Genomic DNA, 20,129 nt, shown 5'->3' on the forward strand with positions numbered 1-20,129 from the left:
ATTGGGGCCCCAGGAAGAACAGAAAACCTCCCCGTTTTCTTTGTAGTGACTTCTGTGGTCCTTTACACCATGTCCCAACCTGGCCAATCTCTGGCTCCCTTCAATCCCTGCTGACCTTGTGATCAAAGCACTTTTCCTCTCCTCCTCCATCCAACAGTAACCCTTGTGATGTTTCGTCCTTCATTCCCATCTCATTACACATGCTAACTCCTGGATTCTCATCATGTATTTGCTGCTATCAGAAAATATAAGGCTGAACACTCCCCAGCCAACCCCCAACTCTTCCCTTGGGCAAAATCTCCACTTACTTTCCAATTCTTACCTCCATAAATAGCTCTCCCCAACTCAGCATGCCAACTAACCACTCTCTGGACCTCTTTGGTTCCATTTCTGAGTTACACCAATAAAGCCCTCTCTTTCATAACCATTATAGATTGGGCAGTCCTACTGCAGAAATTATTACTCAGTTTGTGATTTATCAGTTATAGAATTAGGACCAAGAATTTTTTAAAGAAATCTTTAAGTTGTTCAGTAATGAGATTGAATTAATTTTCTCCTCAATCTTGTTCATACCTGATCCAGATAGGGAAGTCCATTTTACTCTTCACAGATTTGGGTGGGGATAAACTCTTTGATTGATGGCTATTCTTTCACTTTCCAGTTCTTTGCTACCACAGAGAGCTGTTATAAATATCCCATCAACCCTCAGTTTCAATTACTATTTGTGAATTTTCCTCCATTTTATTTTTATTCTTAATTGTGGCTAGGCAGGAAGAGAGAAAGAAAAGATTGGTGATGTGACGGGGTGCTCCTGAGGACCCCTTCCCCTTCTGGAAGTGCTGATGGGGAAAGACATTTGTGAGTTATGGGACAAAGAAAGGGAAGTTGGAAGGTCAGTATACTTGCCCCACCTCCGTTCTCCATTTCCTCTTCACCTGCCCATAAAAATAAAATTTTCTTTGCAGTCTCTTTCTACTCTATCCCTGTTGTCTATCTTTTCTCCCAACCTCCCATTTCCCATCCCACACTTCCAATTCCGATGTACATACCTGACTCCTATCAGTCCTTCCCCATTGTTGTCCCATTTTCTTGCCTCTCTACATGTTCAGAAGACCTCCACACCTCCACATTGCTTCCTCTTTAACTCCAAATGAGAATGTTTCCAATATTACCAACTCTCCATTCCCATTTACTTGTTCCGAATTAATTCTTTCTTTACACCCCATTTTTATGTTATAATTTCTCTTTTACTTTTTCCAATCCAGTTTTGTTTTATTAGAATCACCCTGTCATTACAATAACTCTAACCCAGCCTTTCAAGTTACATTAGTAATGATTACAATTTTAAGAAAACTGATATTTTCATATTTATCCTAAGTAAATAATTTGACCTTTATGAGTACCTTATAATTAGTCTTTAATGTTTTCCTTATATTTCTTCTGGATCCATTGTCTTTGACCATGGTGCAATGTGTATCTAACCTATTTCACTAATCTACCATCTTATTCCTTAACCAGTACCACCTTGTTTTGATAATTTACCCTTTCATAATCCATTTTGAGATGTGCTATGGCTATAGCACCTTCACATTTTTTTTCCATTGATTCCCTTGATATCCTTCATTTTTTTTGCTCTTCCAGATAAATTTTATTATTATATTTTAGACTTTATCCCAAGATCCTTTTTCTTGATTTTTGCTGAGCCAACTTATGATCTCATTCCTGACCAGGTCTAGCAGCTGTTGTGGAATCTGCTCCTGTGGGTCCTTCGGGCTTAAAAGAAATGAAATATTTTCTGTCTCCATAAAAGGAAGAAGGAATCAGTTAGTTAGCAAAATCCAAAGGAGGCAGCTAATCCACATAACTACACCCTGCTGGAACAATACAAAGCAGACAAGTAGATGGAAGTATATCAGGAAGATTAATGTAGGAGGGTGATTTGGGGTTACTCGAGTTTATTATTCTGACCGTGCTTAATAAGATTATACATATTAACTCTGCCAGCCCAGGAGGAACTTGGGGTTCCTTATAATAACATGCAATGTATATGGAGGCATGACCAGGGTGAGGGAACATTTCAAGGAGTAACACATAGGAGTGGACCAGGAAATTGGGAATCACCTAATTCCCAACTAAAAAGGGCCTGAGGGAGGGAATTGGAGTTTCAGGGACAGAGATAAAAGTTGCTTGCTTTCTGTTTCTATGTGTGTCTGCCTTTGATGACCATACCCTTCCTGCAGGAATGTATTAAAATTTTAAGTTATTTTATTCACCCTGGAGTCTTTGTTTTTCATTTAAAGATTATTTCGAATAGGATAGACTAAGAAAAAGAGATTTTTGGACTCAGACTAGCCCTGAATCCTGAGAAGACCAGCATGAAAGGAGACCAGATCCTTTGGCCTGTCATGGGGTGACAGAAGAGAAACCAAAAGATCCCCTGTGTAGGAGGCTGAGAGGACAGAGAGAAGGGGATCCACATCCCGAGCTGGATCCTAAAGAAAGATAAAACAAAAGATTCATGTGCTGGGAAAAAAGAGGCAAGAGGAGGAGACACAGGATCCTGCCCTGGACCCAGAATCCCTGGTCCTGAGTTGAGAATGAGGAGATCCGGGGAGAAGAGGCTCTCCCCTCTGTTGAGTCTTAGGGAACTTCCGGTGGAGGAAGATGCCCCATTCAGCTGAAAGATGGCACCTTCCAGATGTTAACCTGATGAAACGAACCATTCAGAGACTGAGGATTTTTATAATCAATCCTTCAAAAAAATACAGAAAAATACTCTTGGTGAAACAGCCCTCAAAGGGTTAAAGCAGTGTCTCTCTCTCCCCCCACATCACACCAAATAAAAAAACTGAAAGGAAGTTAGAGGCTAGGGAACTGAAAGGAGTCAGTAATGAAGACCCCTGAGACCTCTGAAGCATCCCACTTAAGTCCTCAAAAGCACCTTTATGTTCCTCCTGCAGGGCCAAGGTAAGCCAAACTGGTCCTTGTCTGCCACATAGCCTCTTCTCTTCCAACAATCCCAGTTGAGATGTTGAGCTTGGAAGGGGTTCACTCACACCTCTGTAATTCCTAAGACAGGAAAGATTTTGATAAACTAGCGCTGTATTACTCAGGGGAAGAGGAAGTGGGTTTATGTGTGAAGGCAGAAAAGGGCCTGAGGAAAAAGTGGCCCCTAAGAGTGAGGAAAAGAAACCAGATGCAATGCTGACACAGGTGAAGGAGTCTGGGAGGAGATTCAGGGGCCTCTTCTGGATTCCTGCCTCTGCTCAAGCCCCCATCTGTGACTTGGGGCAACTCACAGCTTGTCTGGGCTCTGGCTTCTTCATCTATAAATGGAGGGGTGGGATTCAGTGTCCAAATGTTCTCCTGGGTCTGTTCTAAGCTCTGCCTAAAAATCTTAATTGTGGCTAGGCAGGAAGAGGGAAAGAAAAGATTGGTGATGTGACGGGGTGCTCCTGAGGACCCCTTCCCCTTCTGGAAGTGCTGATGGGGAAAGACATTTGTGAGTTATGGGACAAAGAAAGGGAAGTTGGAAGGTCAGTATACTTGCCCCACCTCCGTTCTCCATTTCCTCTTCACCTGCCCATAAAAAGCTTTCCTAGCTTGAGTTTCAGAGAATGTTTGAGAGAGGGTGATAGAACTGACTGGATTAACCACAGAGAGTTACCGGTCAAGGTCCAGATCAGTCTGATACTTTTCCTGGTGCCCACCCAGAACCTCTACAGTGTATCTTTTTTATTTTAAGGTTTTTGCAAGGCAAATGGGGTTAAGTGGCTTGCCCAAGGACACACAGCTAGGTCATTATTAAGTGTCTCAGATCAGATTTGAACCCAGGTACTCCTGACTCCAGGGCCAGTGTTTTATCCACTGCGCCACCTAGCCACCCCTCTACAGTGTATCTTGTTCTGTTCAACGTGTGTGTGGCCACAGTGTGGATTATCCATAGATAATGTTGGTAAAGAGGGTCATCCATGGAAAAAAGTCCTCAAATGTGGGTGTAGGGACTCAGGACCAGAGATCAAACATTGTAAATTTGGTTTTTTAGGGTCTGTTCTACTTCACCCCCTCAAATTCTGGGGTTGGACCACAGGCTACTCTCTTCTTGGTCGGGTTTTTGCACATCGAGGTTTGACAGATCTGAACTGTTGGAAAGACATATAGAAAACATTCCTCACTGGCCAGTTTAGGGGGAATCTATTCAGGCAAGTCCTCTAGTGGCTCCCTTACAAGAGGTATTAAGTCTCCCAGGTATTCCCAGGAAGAGCATGGAGGATGTTCCCATTCTGAGGCAGTGGAGGGCTTTGTTCCTTGGGATATGTTCCTGAGTGGGCTGGTGTTAAGGTGTTCCATGGGTAAGGGACTGATGCTATAGCCCCTAATGAGTTAGGAGGTCTTCTTCCTGGAACTGGATTGCTTTTCTACATGTTTGAACACACACACACACACACACACACACACACACACACACACACCCCACTCTTTGGCTGTAACTCCCCAAGTCTATGACTGGAGCAGGGTATCCAACAGCTAAGAGAGCAACTCAGACATGGGGAGTTTCATATCAGCCTTGGTGGACAATTAGCTGGCAGTCCCCAGAAGACTCAGGAGGATTTCAGGACCAGAGGAGGATGAGATCCAGATGAACACAAAACACTAATAAAAGATGACTTGATAGTTTCCCAGTAACCACGTGTTGTTTGAGTCTACTGTCCCTAAGGACCCAGAGAGTGTGCAGAAGGGGGGGCAGGCCTGCCAGTGGGGAGCAGAGATTGGGATGTTTTTGTTCTTTGTACTTTATTATAGATTCTCAGCAAATATCCTTTTGTAAAAACTAAGTAAATGGTTGTGGAATCAACATGAGCTAACTGATATCATTTGGTTAATTGATCCTGGGGAGATAGCAAGCAACTGAATGATTTTGGGGAGCATACTGGGTGGGGGCTCATAAGCAATGGAATTAGGGAACTAGGGAACCCTTCCTGGGGACCTAGCCTGGTGGTCTGAGGACTAGTCAGAACACTGAGTCCAGAGACTTCAGGATACAGAAGGCAGAGACTTAGGCAGTCTTGAGCCCGGGCTGAAGCTGGCAAGGTCACTTGGAAATCATCAGAAAGGACCCCCCCCCCCAGCTCCAAAGCAGTGGCCATCCAAGCAGCCCACCCAGCAGCCCCTTAGTCTATGGTTTGACTTTAACCCCTTGACTACCAGGGTGCAGGGATCCCTCTCTGCTTGGTTAGGGACTGAGCTCTGTTTCAAAGAGGCAGAGATGGGGGGCAGGGGGCAGACTGAGATCAGGATCTGATCTGGGGACCCCCCCACCCAGTGAGACCAACTTCTCCTGAGAGTGGGCTGTGAGACTGATATATAATACTTGTCTGGAGATTTTTCCCAGCATGTGGGGCCTGAATTATTACTAAAAAAATCAAGAGTCATTCCGTCATTGTGACACTAGAGTAATTCCCCCCATCACTGCCACCACATACACACTGCATGAAGACATCAGTGAAGTAATAACTGCAGACAGGAAGGAGAAGTGAACCTGCTCAGAGCTTGGCAGACTCAAAGCAGAGACGGCCCTGGTCACCTCCAGTGTCTCTGACTGTCCTGGTCAGCCTCGGTCCTCTCCCACCACCCCTGGGACCACCATGACCCCCAGCCTCTGTGTCCTGCTGTGTCTTGGTGAGTCCTAAGAAGCCCCATATTGAGGCGATTTTACATAAGACCAAGTTCAACCCTCCTTCACTGTAATGAGGAAGAAGCTGTCCTCCAGAGAAGGGGAGAGAAATCTGGGGTCACCCAGCAAGTTGGGGGGGGGAGTGGGGGAGAAGCTGGACCTCTTAGCGGGGTCTGATGGTGTTCAACCATTTTACTCTCACCTCGGTCATAAGCCCAGAATCTGGTCCTGCTTTCTCCTTCTTCTGGGCGGGGGGGTTGAATGGGGAGGGTGTGGGGGTTGGAAGTAATCAGGATCCTCTCTCATAGGATTGTGTCTGGGCCAGAGGATGTGGACACAGGCTGGTGAGTCCTTTCCCCCACAATCCCCCTGCCCAGAGCAGAAAGCAACCCCCCAGGAGAGGGAAGGGGAAGGCCTGGGCTGGGTTGGCAGGATTAAAGTGAGGGCCCCCAGGGTGGGGGGCAACAGAGAAGGAACATCCCTGCAACTGACAGCTCTCCTCTCCTTCCAGACAGATTCCCCAGACCCTCCCTCTGGGCAGACGAGGGCCCTTTGGTGCCTGAAGGAAGTAGTGTGACCCTCAGGTGCCAGGGATCACAGTGGGCTAAAGAGTACCAGCTGGAGAAAAACTTAGGCTTTGGAAGGATAGAAACCTGGAGAAGGAAAGCCTCCGGAGGAGAGGGCCAGTTTCTCCTGCCTTCTGTGTCAGCCAATGATGCTGTGACTTACTCCTGCCTCTACAGACACTCATCCTCCTGGTCAGAGCGCAGTGACCCTCTGGGGCTGACGGTGTCAGGTGAGCCCCCCCCCCCCCCCCCGGCCTCTAAGCTCCTCCCCAGCCCAGCCTGGCCCCCGCTGCCCTCTGGAGCTGGGAGTGGGGGAGGGGAAGCAACATTTAGGTAACTTCTGTGCACCAAGCACATTGCACTCATTATCTCACTTGGTCCTCACAACAAATCTACCAGGTCAGCCCCACTGTGATCCCCATATTAGAGTTGAGGAAACTGAGGCAAACGGAGAGGGAGTGACCTGCCCAGGATCAGAGTGGAGAAATCTTAGGGCAGATTTGAACTCAGGTCTTCCTGACTCCAGGCCTAGCACTCCGGCCTCTGCCCCACCAGCTGCCTCAGTGAGATCCATCGTGGAGCCAGAGAGGAGGCAGGAGGCTCAGCTGGGTCTGAGGAGACAAGATGGAGCTGGGGGCTCCTGGGGAGGGGGCCCAGGGAAGGTGGGGCATCTCCTCCTCCCAGCCCTGACCCTCCCAGAACCTGCTGCTGCTCTGTCCCCTCCTCCAGCTCAGGCCTAGGCACAGGGAGGGGAGGGGGTGTCTCCTCTGGGTATCCCCAGGGTCTCTATGAAGCAAGATTAGGAATGAGGATGGGGGTGAACCAGGAATCCCAACCAGGGCTCTTACTCTCCCACCCCCCAGGTCCAGGATGAGAGCAGGCTCTGATAACTGGGAAGGCTGCACAGATGGGGCAATGTGGCCCTCCCTGGGAGACAGATCCTGTGACCAAGGACCAGGGAGGAAGTCACCCCCGCCTCCTTTTGTGTGTTGCCTCTGTATCTCTCTCTCTGTCTCTGTCTGTCTCTCTCTGTCTCTGTCTGTCTCTCTCTCCATATTTCTGTTTCTATCTCTTTCTCTCTGTCTCTCTCTGTCTCTCTCTCTGTCTGTCTCTCTGTCTCTCTCTGTCCCTCTTTCTGTCTCTCTGTCTCTCTCCATATTTCTGTCTCTATCTTTTTCTCTCTGTCTCTGTCTGTCTCTGTCTCTCTCTGTCTCTGTTCCTCTTTCTGTCTCTCTGTCTCTCCGTCTCTCTCTCTGTCTCTCTCTTTGTCTCTCTCTCCATATTTCTGTCTCTATCTCTTTCTCTCTGTCTCTATCTGTTTCTCTCTGTCTCTCTGTCTTTCTCTCTCTCTGTCCCTCTTTCTGTCTCTCTCTCTGTCTCTGTCCCTCTTTCTGTCTCTCTGTCTCTCCGTCTCTCTCTGTCTCTGTCCCTCTTTCTGTCTCTCCGTCTCTCTCTGTCTCTGTCTCTCTCTGTCTCTTTCTCTCTCTCCATATTTCTGTCTCTATCTCTTTCTCTCTGTCTCTATCTGTTTCTCTCTGTCTCTCTGTCTTTCTCTCTCTCTGTCCCTCTTTCTGTCTCTCTCTCTGTCTCTGTCCCTCTTTCTGTCTCTCTGTCTCTCGGTCTCTCTCTGTCTCTGTCCCTCTTTCTGTCTCTCCGTCTCTCTCTGTCTCTGTCTCTCTCTGTCTCTTTCTCTCTCTCCATATTTCTGTCTCTATCTCTTTCTCTCTGTCTCTATCTGTTTCTCTCTGTCTCTCTGTCTTTCTCTCTCTCTGTCCCTCTTTCTGTCTCTCTCTCTGTCTCTGTCCCTCTTTCTGTCTCTCTGTCTCTCGGTCTCTCTCTGTCTCTGTCCCTCTTTCTGTCTCTCCGTCTCTCTCTGTCTCTGTCTCTCTCTGTCTCTTTCTCTCTCTCCATATTTCTGTCTCTATCTCTTTCTCTCTGTCTCTATCTGTTTCTCTCTGTCTCTCTGTCTTTCTCTCTCTCTGTCCCTCTTTCTGTCTCTCTCTCTGTCTCTGTCCCTCTTTCTGTCTCTCTGTCTCTCGGTCTCTCTCTGTCTCTGTCCCTCTTTCTGTCTCTCCGTCTCTCTCTGTCTCTGTCTCTCTCTGTCTCTGTCTCTCTCTCCATATTTCTGTCTCTATCTCTTTCTCTCTGTCTCCCCCCCCCCCAGAGCTGTGAATACTCTTTCTTCTGCCCCAGAGATGAGCTGACTGGCACCCCACCTCACCCCACCTCATCCCACCCCCATACAGGGGCCTAGGCACTCCTGGGACAGTCCTCCCACCTCCCAGATCTGCCCCCATAGTCTGAAAGGAGGCAGGGCTTACAGCATCTAACTCCAGGCTCTCCTCTTCCCCCAGGTCTCTATGAACCCCCCTCCCTCTCAGCCTTGCCCAGCTCCCAGGTGACCCCAGGAGAGCAGGTGACCTTCCAGTGTCTGGTACATCAAAGTTTTAACTGGTTTGCTCTGTACAAGGATGGCAGAGAGTTTGAGAGGCAAAGGGCCCAGCCCCAGGAGAGGGGGCCTCAGGCCAGCTTCTCCATCGCGGCTGTGAGCCCTGCCCATGGAGGGATGTATCAATGCTACACCTTTCACAGTAACTACCCTTCTGTGTGGTCAGCCCCCAGTGACCCCGTGGTGCTCAGGGTCACAGGTGAGAGAGCCGCAGCCCTCCCCAGCCCTCCCAGCCCCCTTAGCTCCTCACTGCCTGCTCAGGGTCTTACACCAGGGGACCCCAGGGGCCAAGAGGAGTGGAGAAGAGGAGACTCAGAGGGAGGGGTGGGGAGTCTGGGCAGTGGGGCATCCTCAGACAGTGAGGCCCCTCCTCCCTGGGCCCTCTAGACACCCTCAGCCTCTGCCCCTGTCCAGTGATGTGGGTCCCGCAGACAGACAATGTGTGTTAGATCTCAGGAAAGGGGGTTGAGGAGGTGGGAGGGGGAGCCCAGAGGAGCAGGGCAGGGTTGAGGTGCAGCCAGGGGGAGGGGGAGGGGGCAAACCCCACCCAGCCCCTCCCCCTTTGCCTCTCCCAGGTCCAGGCACCACAAAGGACCCTCCCCTCACTGAAAGCCCTGGGGATCCTCAAGTTCTGACATCCTCCCCACCCAGTGAGTAAGCAGGGACGTCAGCATGGGGGAGGTCTCTCTGTCCCCTATTACTCTCCCCCTCCCAATTCTGAGAACAATCCAAGGGGTGGGAAGGGCTGGAGGGAAGGGGCAGGGGCAGGAGAAACTCCAAACTGGGGAGGAAGGAAGAACATGACTGGTCAGAAAGGGGCCTGGGGACAGGGGGAGCAGAGAGGGCCAGGGCAGCCCCTTCCTTTTCTCTGCCCTTCCTCACCCAGACAATGGGGGGAGGAGATTCTACTTCTGCTATCCCGGGGTTCCCCAGAAGGAGGGGCCTTTCAGGTGGCCCCCTCCCCAATTCCTGTAAGCTGGAAGCACCACGGTGACCCTCCCCCCAGCGTGCCTGGACCCAACCCTGCCTCCCACTGACCCAGCAGAGCCTCAGGGCCCTGGGGACAGATCGGATACAGAGGGGCCCTCCCTCCTTGTTCCTCCCTGTGTCCCTCCCCTGCCCCAGTAGTTGGGACAGGAGCTAGGAGAAGGGCCATAAGAATTATGGAAGCATCAAGTCTCACAGGTGGATAAGGTGAGTCTGTGTGTCCATTTAACAGATGGAAAATGGAGGGGCAGAAAATGGAGGGGCTTGCCCAGCATCCCACACTGAGCAAATCTGGGCCACCTGGGGCTCCCTCCAGACCCTCCAGGTCTCTCTCTGGGCTCTCCTGTCCAGTTCCTAACCCTGCCCCTTCCTCATCCTCAGAGATCTCTGCAAGCCCAATATCTGAGAACACCATGAATGGTGAGTAACTGGAGGATTCCCAACAGAGGGAGGAAGGAGTCAGGGGCTGGATGTCCACCGAGGGTCTTTCTCCCCCCATCCAGGGTTCCCCCCCCCTTTTCTTATTACTGCTCCTGCAACACTTTGTTATCCTCCTTTTCCCACTTCTGAGCCTTTGCCCAGGCTGTGCCCCCTGCCTGGCATGCTCTCCCTCCTCACCTCCTCCTCCAATGCACAGATCCCTCCCAAGATGAGCTTAGGAGCCTCCCCTTAGAGAATCCATTCCTGTGCCCACCCCAGTTGTTAGTGATCCCCCTCCTCAGATGAGACCCCATTAATTTGTGTATGAGCTGACAGAGCATTGCAGAAGAATATAAACCCCCGGAGGAGGGGCTCCATTGTGTCATACATCCTCTGGTTGAGACCCAGCCCAGGAGCTGAGGCCTTAATAAAGGTCTACAGACCTCAATGACTGAATAAGACTGGAGGCTTCTTGAGATCAGGCGGTGGTTCCCTTCCCTTGAACTAGGGGCCCCCCAGAGAACAGTTTCCTGTTCACTCTTTCCCTACCCTGGTCATCATTCTTGGCTTCCCCAGGTCTTTCCCTCCTCCAAGTAGGCACCTTGATTGGCATCTCAGTCTTCCTCATCCTGCTCTTCCTCTTCCTCCTCCTCTTCCTCTGCCATCGACGCCGGCAATGTCAGACCAGACTCCGTGAGTTCTTGGGGCTGGGATCACTGGGGCTGAGGGCCAGATGGGGGCGAGCTGAAACCCACTAAATGCTGACTCTTCTTTACAGGGAATGGGAACAAAGAGGCAGAGGCCAAGAAGACCCCCAGGAGGTAGGGTCCCTCATGCCCCCCCCAGCCCCTCCCCCAGCTCACATGACCACCTTCCCAGACCTCCCCCCTCAACATTGTGTCTTCTTGCTCCCCAGCTCTGACCCAGATGGGACCCCCCTGGAGGAGACCCTGTGTGAGTGTGAGGGGCAGGGGCAGTGGGGCCTGGGCTGGCAGAGGGAAAAGCCTGGCTGGGAAGAGCTGGGGTCCTGGCCCCTCATGCCTTCTCCTCTTGCCTCCAGATGCAGAAGTGGGTGAGGACAGACAGACAGAGGAGGATATACCAGAGGATACAGCTGTGAGTTTCCCTCCTCCCTTCTCTAGCTCTCTCCTTATGGAGGGAACAGAGCAGGGAGGCTGCCCCAAGGTCACACAACTGGGAGGGTTCGAGGTCATTTGCCCCCATTCTATGTCCCACTCCATCCCTTCATTTCCCCTTTCAGGCTTCCCCAAGAGAAGACCCTCAGGAAGTGACCTATGCCCAGCTGAACCTCAACAGCCTCAAGGTTAGGGCTAAGGACCCTCCCCCCAACGAATCAGGGGACCCCACCCTCTATGCTGCTTTGAGGTGACCTCCACCAGAGCTCAGGGGACCCCAGGAAGAAGCTGGGTCCTCCTCATTTAGCCTCTGCTTTGTGAGGGCAGAGTCTGCTACCTCATCAGCCAGACACCCCAATGTTCCGACCCCTGTTCCTCACTCCAAGGAAAAGGACTAAAGACTCCTAGGAGCAGGGATTCTCCCTCCTGACCACTGGCACAGAGAAGACTTTGATCCAAGAATGTGTCCTTCACAATGCCAGGCCACCAGCCTGGGGGCAGAGTAGTCACTGGTCACTAATTAGGAGCCACCTGGGTCCTGCCCAGGATGGATCTGTCAGTCCACTGTAGGGGCCAGGGATGCTGTGCAGTAGAGACCAGAGAACCCACCCACCTACAGAGGAGGAGATGGTGAAGTTGGTCTTTAGGTGAGATGGGGCACCTGCCCCCCCACCCCAGATCCCTTGCATAGGAGGAAGGTTCCAGAAGTTACAGACTCTGGAGCCTTAGCCTGTTTAGCATGGTATCCTAAGTCCAGAAGTATTTCTGGCACCCCCTGCTCTCTTGGCTTGGCCCATGTTCTCATCACCAGCCAGGGGACCATCCATTCTACAAATCTATCCAAAATGTGGTTCATTCTGCCCCTACCCAACTCTTCCCTAAAGGATAACAGGCCCCCACCATCATTGTAGTGAATACGTTCCCCCTTCTCCCAAGACATTGGAATGAACAAGAGAGGACAACAAACTACTGGCAGATCCAGCCTGCTCCCTGATGTGGTAACCATGGGTCAGCCCTCACAGTGGTCAGTTGAGCTCCTACCTAGCCCTGACTGAGGTCACAGGGAACCTGCCATAGAAGGTTCAGAATGCCCCTCCCCCAACTCCATCCCAGACCTCTCCTTTTGAGAGGAGAGTGCTTCCTGCAACCAGCCAATGCTCCAGGACATCCCCCATACCAGGGTCCCATCCATTCTTGGCAGCCCCTGGTCTCCTCTACAGCAGCTCCTGGGATGTCAGAGGTACCCAGGAACATCCCAGAGGAGCAGCAGAGAGCACCTTGTCCTCTCTATGGCAAGCCTTCCCAGTCTAATGGCTTTAGTCTTATGAGGTGCCACAGGACTTGGGTCTCTCAGAAATGACAGTTCCCATTCAGATGATCTCTTTCAGAGCCATTTCTTATTGATTCCCCATGTTTGGGGTCCTGTTTGGGAAGAAAAAGAGGAATGAGAGAACCTGAAGGACAGAAGTATCTGTGATGGGTGCCCAAGGCCACATCATCTGTCCCCAAAATAGAGGGATTCATCAGAGAGATTCATCAGATTCATCAGAGAGAACTCCTTCCATGCATCTTCCTCATCTAAAGTTTTTTTTTTTAAAGGCTTACCTAAAGAGGCCTGGAAGTACAAACCAAGCATAGGGTTACCTGACTCTTCTATTTTCCTGGCTATTTGGTTTTGCACAAGGCCTTGCCTTCTCTAGGCTTTACTTTTCCCTTCTACAAAAGAAACCCCAGTTAGAGTCCTGCTTTCAATTGCTCTGCTCCTTCAATGTTCCACAGAATTCAGCCAGGAATCTAGGGGAAAGAGGTCAGGGAAAACCACAGCTAAGATGCTTCTTTGTGACCAATGAAAAGTCTGAGAGATAGGATTTTTGGGTAATTAATAATTCAGTGATTAAGCCAGGTGATAATCAACAAATTGATGGTCAGTCATCTCTCTTGGTAACCAAGGACAAAAGCATGGAGCTCTCTTAATGTTTGAAGACCTTTGGGAAAAGAGTCAAAAATCCACCCTGATTGGTGAACAATTAATGACTAGGTGGACATGTTAATGAGGAGGTGGGCTAAAAGTCTTCAGATCCTCTTGTTGAGAACATGACTCGATCATGAGTCTCAGCAACCTTCCTCAGTCTGGGCAAAGGAATTCATCTCTATCCAGACCACTCTGGCTGCTTTTCTCTTCATTAATTGTCACCCTAAATTCTAATGGAGGGTCTGAAGTGGCATAGACTTACTTCCTAAGGTCAAGAAACACCTAGATTATATTCTGTTTGTAATGCCTTCTAGTTGGGTGGGGTCCCTCCCAAGAGGGAGAAGCATGTATCCAAAGGATATGGACAATCTCGTCCATCAACAATGTCCTTCAGGGACTGATGGACTGGTCTACAGGAACTGGTCCCTGAATGAGAAAAAAGAAAGGAAAAACCTAAATCCTAATTTAATAATTGATTAGTCATAAACTAGAAAAACAATCATTTCTCTCACCTTCTTCCAGAAATGTAGGACTTAATGAAGACTGAGACTCTCCCTTCTCCATCCCATAGCCATAACCCTCTTTAGGACATGCCATTCCTCTCAATATATTCACACTCACAATGAGAAAAGGGGCTTCTGGTTGAGGTAGTTTCCTGAACTGTAATTTAGTTCCCTTATTCTGAAAAATAAACAAACTGTAATAGGATTTTTAAAAAAAAATTCATCTTACTATTTGGGACTCAGAGCCATGCCTCCTGCAACTTTTGATTAAATAAAAACTTATCTTCTATTGATATTAAATTCATCTGACCAGAATCTTTTCTATATAATGTGAAAATTTACTTAAAACCTTAAACATTTCATTCATAAGAATTCAGAGAAAACTATTCCTGACTCCTTGGGGACATGTAAATTTTCTTCCTCAACGAGACTAATGACGAGCCCTCTAAATCTAGTTGAATCTGTACCCTGACTTAGTTTGCTTGTAGAGTTTGTTTGATGAAGTTGGTTCTGGAGGAGAGACTGAGGGTGATGACTTTGTGGAACCCTCCGTCACTTAAATCCGATTTCCTTGCATGTCATGGCATCCTCTCCCTGATGTCATGGTCCTATTCAAAATTAAAGGGCAAGCAACAACAATCTGAAATCTGACAGTTTGTGGAGATTTTGTTTGATCAAGTTTGTTTTTTTAGGAGATCTATGAGATCTTTAGCAACATTTCTACAACTTTTGGGATATTGAATGAAGTAACCTGCCTTTTCCTTAATTTCTATGGTCTAAGAGGAATGTACAGCATTGAAATGGATAAAAGAATTATTTCACTGTCTCTCTGATGGAATTTTGCCTGTAAGAAGGCTTGTTAGAATCCTTGGGGGAGACCACAGGCCAATCACTGGATACTATAAGATAGAGACATGAAAAATAGCCAAGAGGGAGAAGATTCTAGAATTAAGAAGAATTGGGGGAGAAGATTGGAGAAAGGTTGGGTTTTCCATGGATGTAAAGGAAGGCAGGGAAATAGGTGTCAGTCAATAGTTAATAAGCATGAATTAAATGTCTACCCTCTGCCACATACTGTTCTAAGTTGGAATGCAAAGAAAGACAAAGACAGACCCTGTTCTTAGAGAAGTCACAGTCTAAAGTGGGCAGGCGGGGTGGGGGCAGTCATGCCGACAACCATGGATACACAAGATCAGGACAGGAAAATGGTAAATGATCAAAAGAAGGAAAGAAAATTAAGGGAAGATGGGAGGGAATGGTGTAGGAGTCACAAAGATTTTTAGATGGAAGGAAAAAGGAGGGGAGTGGGGGGGTACTGGAAGAGAGGAGAAGAGAGAAAAACAGACTAAAGACTAGGGGTGGGGAAAGAAAATCAGAAGGACTTCTAGGTAAGCACGTGAGTTTTAAAAACATTATGTGAAATGAGTGGACACTGATCCCTTCTAATGCTAACATTCCATGGCTAAGTTTATAGTACCACTGCAAAAATGAATGTTTAAATGAAGCCAAACGCTGTGGCTATGTGGATATGTAATCTTACCTGGCCTGGGAGAAGAAATATGAAAATCTATCCCTCTCCTTTCCTTGGATCCCTGCAGGACTATGGGAGCAGAGCACAGACTGGCAGATGTAGTTGTGTTATTTATGTCACATAATTTTTATTATCACAAGGGAAGGTTCACAAATTAACAAAGGGGAGGAAGAGGGACACTGGAATGTGAAAATAACTGTGATGGAAAAACAAAAGGCTTCAATAAAACCTGAATTAAAAAAGCAAAAAAAAAAAACCAAACCTAATTTGTGGAATCTACTGCACACTTTTTAAAAAAAGGCAAATAATAAAAATAGAGATTCATAGTTTCATAGAGAATCCTCTTGCCCCCTTTTTTTGGATCTGCTGTGAGTATGATAATATTCTTTTTTTGGTATTTAAATTCAAAATAAAAAAATAAAATTAAGATTCCAAAACACAGTAAAATTCTATTGTCTGAGATTACATTTTGTGAGCACATCAATTGTGTTGTGAGATGAAATCCAACCCCTCTCTTTCCCTTATATACATGTATATCTTTATTCTACCATATCACACTAGGACTGACTGATTGGAGGGACTGTTACCTCTGGTTCTGTACATAATCCTGAAGGTAGCTATGTCTCCACCATTAAAGCTTAAGAGCCCCCACCATTGTTTTCCCTTCATAATTAGACAACAGACTCTTCTAGTTTTTTTTTTTAGGAAAGGTATTTACTTAAATGCAGAGCACGAATAATCTTTATGGAACATTTCTCAAAAATAGTCTGGGGCTCACTCTCCCACAAATTTCCACAGATTCCATGGGGAGGGGTGTGGAAGAGTAGGAATTAACTGAAGACAAAATCCTCCATCTGATATTCAAAGTCTTTCATAATGTGACCCCTCCAAAGTTTTTAGTTTTCTTATACCTTACTCCCCATCCATGTTCTCTTCTATACAGGGTCATTGGTCCCTGGCTGCTTTACCCACAAGAGCCTCCATTTCTATTGTTTCTAATTGTCCTCCTCTGCCTTATCTCTACCTAAGTTTCCTGGTTTTCTTTAAGTCCAAACTATATTCCATCTTTGACAGGAAGCCTTTTCCAACTCCTCTTATTTTTAGTGTCTCCTTCTTTTGATTATTTCCTATATGTCCCATTTATGGTAGTTAGAGAAGTTAAATGAGCTACAGGGAGACAAAAAGAGCAAAGCTATACTAATGAGGTACCTCAACTTCCCACTCTCAGAATTAGATAAATCTAACCACAAAATAAAAAAAAGTTAAGAAGTGAATGGGATTTTAGAAAAGTTATAAAAGTTTGTTCTCTTTGAATAGGGATGGAAAGTACATGGCATGTATACAAAACTGGCTATGTATTATTATGCATAAAAACCTCAAAATGAAATGAAGAAAGGTGCAATGAAAATTATCTGTAATAAAGGGTCATGGAAAATTAGACTAAAATTAACTAATTTTAGAGAACAAGTGGGTCAAACACAAATCATAGAATCAATAATTTCATCCAAGACAATTACACCAGGAGGCAACATATCAATGAGATATAGTCAGAGTAATTATTAGATAAAATTTCATATCTCTTTTTTTCTGTTCTCTGTTTCTGCATGAAGTGCAATTTCTTTCTCAGTTCAAGGATGATCTTGGATAGATTATCTCCACCTTAAGGTTTAAAGGTTATAGCTTGGAGAAGAAAGCTTCATGTCTAATTTCTATTTTATGTCATTTCATTTTAACCCTAAGTTTTTAAGGTTCTTATAGTTTTGGGTTGACACTTTGAAGGGACTGTAGCAGGTGTTGAAGAGAACCTCAGAAGATAGGGCTGCAGAAACACCTGATTCCTTCTGATCCCCATCCCACCCAATATACCCTTCCACTATTTCCTTCCTCTTTCCTCATTTTTCTATCTTTTCTCACAGCTGCAGCCAAGCTGAGGATGCTCCTTCAGAGAACCCATGTAAGTAAAAGGGATGCATATCAGGGGTAGCATGACCTGAGGTGTTGGAGGAAGATGTCTGATCCTGGGAAGAGCCAAGATCCTTGTCTTCCATCCCTTCTCCTTTGGCCTCCAGATGCATCTGTGGAGCATGTCCAGATGGATGAGCACAGGAAGCCCAATGATTTGGTGAGTCTATCAGACCAACTCAACAATATGGATATGACCAGGGCCTGTGGATGCTCATAAGTTAATAACCCATGTGGAAATCTCCCTTGTGCAGTTCTTGATCTCCTCTCCCCTGGTCCAGAGGACCAGCCTCCTCATTGCTATTTCTATCTACTTTTCCTACTCTGTTCATTCCATTTGAAAATTAATCCCACAAAATGCATGAATTCATCTATAGATAGATTTGACACTTCAGGTCTGTTTCTCCACCATAACTTCTATTGAATTTTTGCCTTCACTTTTGTCTTCCCAAGTAATTACAGAAAGAAATGTCTTAATGGTCTCTCTGTTATTGTTCTTGATTGTTGCATTTGTTTGTCCTTCTTTATTTCCTTTGTGTGAGGTATTTGAGAAGCAAAATATTCAGGTCTGGTTTTCTTTCTAGAAAAGTTTTAAGACCTCTTTTCTATAGAATATCCATTTTTTCCCATCTGTGTCTAGGTTCAGATTTGCAGGGTAGTTCACCATGGACTGAATCTTTAGTGTCTTTCCTTTTCAGAACATTATTTTACTATTTCCTATGGGTTCTGACGGGTGCAGAAGAATCTTGCGCTATTTGACTTCTCTTTTTTTTTATATTTGAAGATCTCTTCATTTTCTTGCTGAATCCATTTTCCTTTCAATGGAATTGTATAACTATGCTGTTTCTTTCTGCAAACACTCTATAGATTTTTTAAATTGGCTCTTGTATTTCTGTTTTCTGAAATTCTAAGCACTTTTCTTGTATATTTTCTTGCATTATGATGCTTGTCTTGCTGACTTGTCTTATTCTTTGGAGAGACAGCTGTATATATATATAATATAAGGTATCTGTATATATAAGTATAAGATACTTCTTAAGTTGTCTTTGTTCACCTGTCTTTGAGATCTTGCTTTCTTTTAATATTGCTACGTTTTTGCCTTCCTTCTTCCAGATTGTCCTCAGTTCCATTTCTGTCCATTCCCCACCAATTATCTTCTCTTTTGTTTCTTTGACAAGACTTGCCATCAGGGATTCAAATTTTTCTATTCTGTTTTCTATTTCTACTGTTTAGATCATCAGTTCAATTTTCATAATTCTTATCTATCTTTTGACTATTCAGCAACACCATCCTGCAAGGGCAGTTAGATGGTGCAATGGAAAGAGCACTGACCATGGATTCAGGAGGAATGGAGCTCAAAATCAACCTTTGACACTTTATACTTACTAGCCATGTGACCTTGGGCAAGTCACTTAACCCTGATAGCTTCACATCAAGGGTCAAGTACATCTTGGGCCCCATTTGGTGCTTTACTGGATGGCCAATGAGGCATAAACTATCAACTCTCTTGTTGGAAATGATGGAAGGTGCTGACTGGGGGTCTTATATATATCCATTGAGTGTCTTCAGCATCCTGAGATAGGGGAGAAAAGATGGGAGATGTGGCACTCAAGAAAGGAATAATCACAAAGAGAACATAGATGTCTTCTACACTAAAGTTCTCTGACTTCTTTGTCCTGGAACTTTCATCTTTTCCCAGATTTCATGAATTATTTACACCATCTTTACTCACTCCATTTGACTCATGTGCTTCTGAATTCAGCAGGAGGAATTTCCACAATTACACAGACTGGGAAAATTATAAATTCATTGCATCTAACCTTAACTGGATTGTCATGTAGTAAAGCAATCCTTTTACTCCTTCCCCTCCGAATTTATTTCCCAATTCATGTTTCTGCAATTCTTCCAAACTTCCTCTCCCATCTTGAAGTCTCCTACACCTCCTCCCTACCCCACCCTCAGCTGTGGACCTCACCTCTTACTGTATGATGTGAGCTTTTTCTTCCATTCTCTTTACCTTAAATCCCAGAACCCCATCTCCTGCTCTCTCCTCTTTTGTCCAGTCATTGACAAAGATGTACCCCATCTACTTACCAGGACCAGCTCTTCCACAGGTGCCCTTGATCCTGTCTTTTCCCGTTTAATCCAGCAGATTGTATCCTTGAGGATCAATGAACCACTAGCACTACACATTTTTCTCTGATTCTCTTGACCCCTCAGAACTCTCCAAAATAGAAATTATATCCCAAAATAAAGCAATTTCAGTTGCCTCCATGATCCAGGACATCAACAACGAACTAACAAAAGAGAAGACCAGAAATCCCTAACATAAACTCACTCAACTCTCCCATTGCCCACTATGCAGCAGTCCTGTGACTTGCAATAGAATTAAGTTCTGCATCTTGACTCCCCTTCCCAACCCCATGCTCTTAGAGTCATGGAAATCCACATGGAAGAAATGGGCTCACACTACCCCTGTGGCAGCATTCAGAGGTGCCAGGCCAGAGAACTCAAGAGCAGAGGGAACAGGACAGAATATGTGGAAGAGAGAAACAATGTGGCCTTCTATTAAACCTGAGGAAAATAGTCCAGTACCTATCTGGGACCTATTCTGTCCCTCCTAGAAGGGTCAGGACCTACAATGATTAATCCTAAATTGTCTTTTGTGGGAGGAGGCTGAGATGTTTTGAGATCCAGCCCTCAGGGACACTGCCATCAAAGGAGAGGGAGTCAGGGCCATAGGAGAAATGTGGAGACAAAAATGTAACTACCAAAGATCTCAGGAGGAATAAAACTCAAAGAAAAACCTTGAGGCAAACAAACAGGCAAGACACTGGTGGTATCAAAAATTTGTCATCTGTTTTTCTATCCTATCTCATGGTTTTCCTTCTTTTCCTTTAATCTTAATGCATACCCTTAATCTTAATCA

General features: G+C 46.3%; 1 protein-coding gene across 1 annotated transcript; it reads left to right on the forward strand.

Annotated features, from left to right (window-relative positions):
- Positions 1-5,380: 5,380 nt before the first annotated feature.
- Positions 5,381-14,989, forward strand: LOC141509966 (platelet glycoprotein VI-like). Its single transcript, XM_074219880.1, has 11 exons — positions 5,381-5,679; positions 5,983-6,018; positions 6,186-6,470; positions 8,595-8,888; positions 9,265-9,339; positions 10,058-10,096; positions 10,673-10,789; positions 10,875-10,917; positions 11,013-11,050; positions 11,157-11,212; positions 11,358-14,989. The coding sequence occupies exons 1-11, from the start codon at positions 5,646-5,648 to the stop codon at positions 11,484-11,486; spliced, it is 1,146 nt and encodes a 381-aa protein (XP_074075981.1). The 5' UTR covers positions 5,381-5,645; the 3' UTR covers positions 11,487-14,989.
- Positions 14,990-20,129: the final 5,140 nt, after the last annotated feature.

Source organism: Macrotis lagotis, chromosome 1 (genome assembly GCF_037893015.1).
Source record: "Macrotis lagotis isolate mMagLag1 chromosome 1, bilby.v1.9.chrom.fasta, whole genome shotgun sequence".
Classification (NCBI taxonomy): domain Eukaryota; kingdom Metazoa; phylum Chordata; class Mammalia; order Peramelemorphia; family Peramelidae; genus Macrotis; species Macrotis lagotis.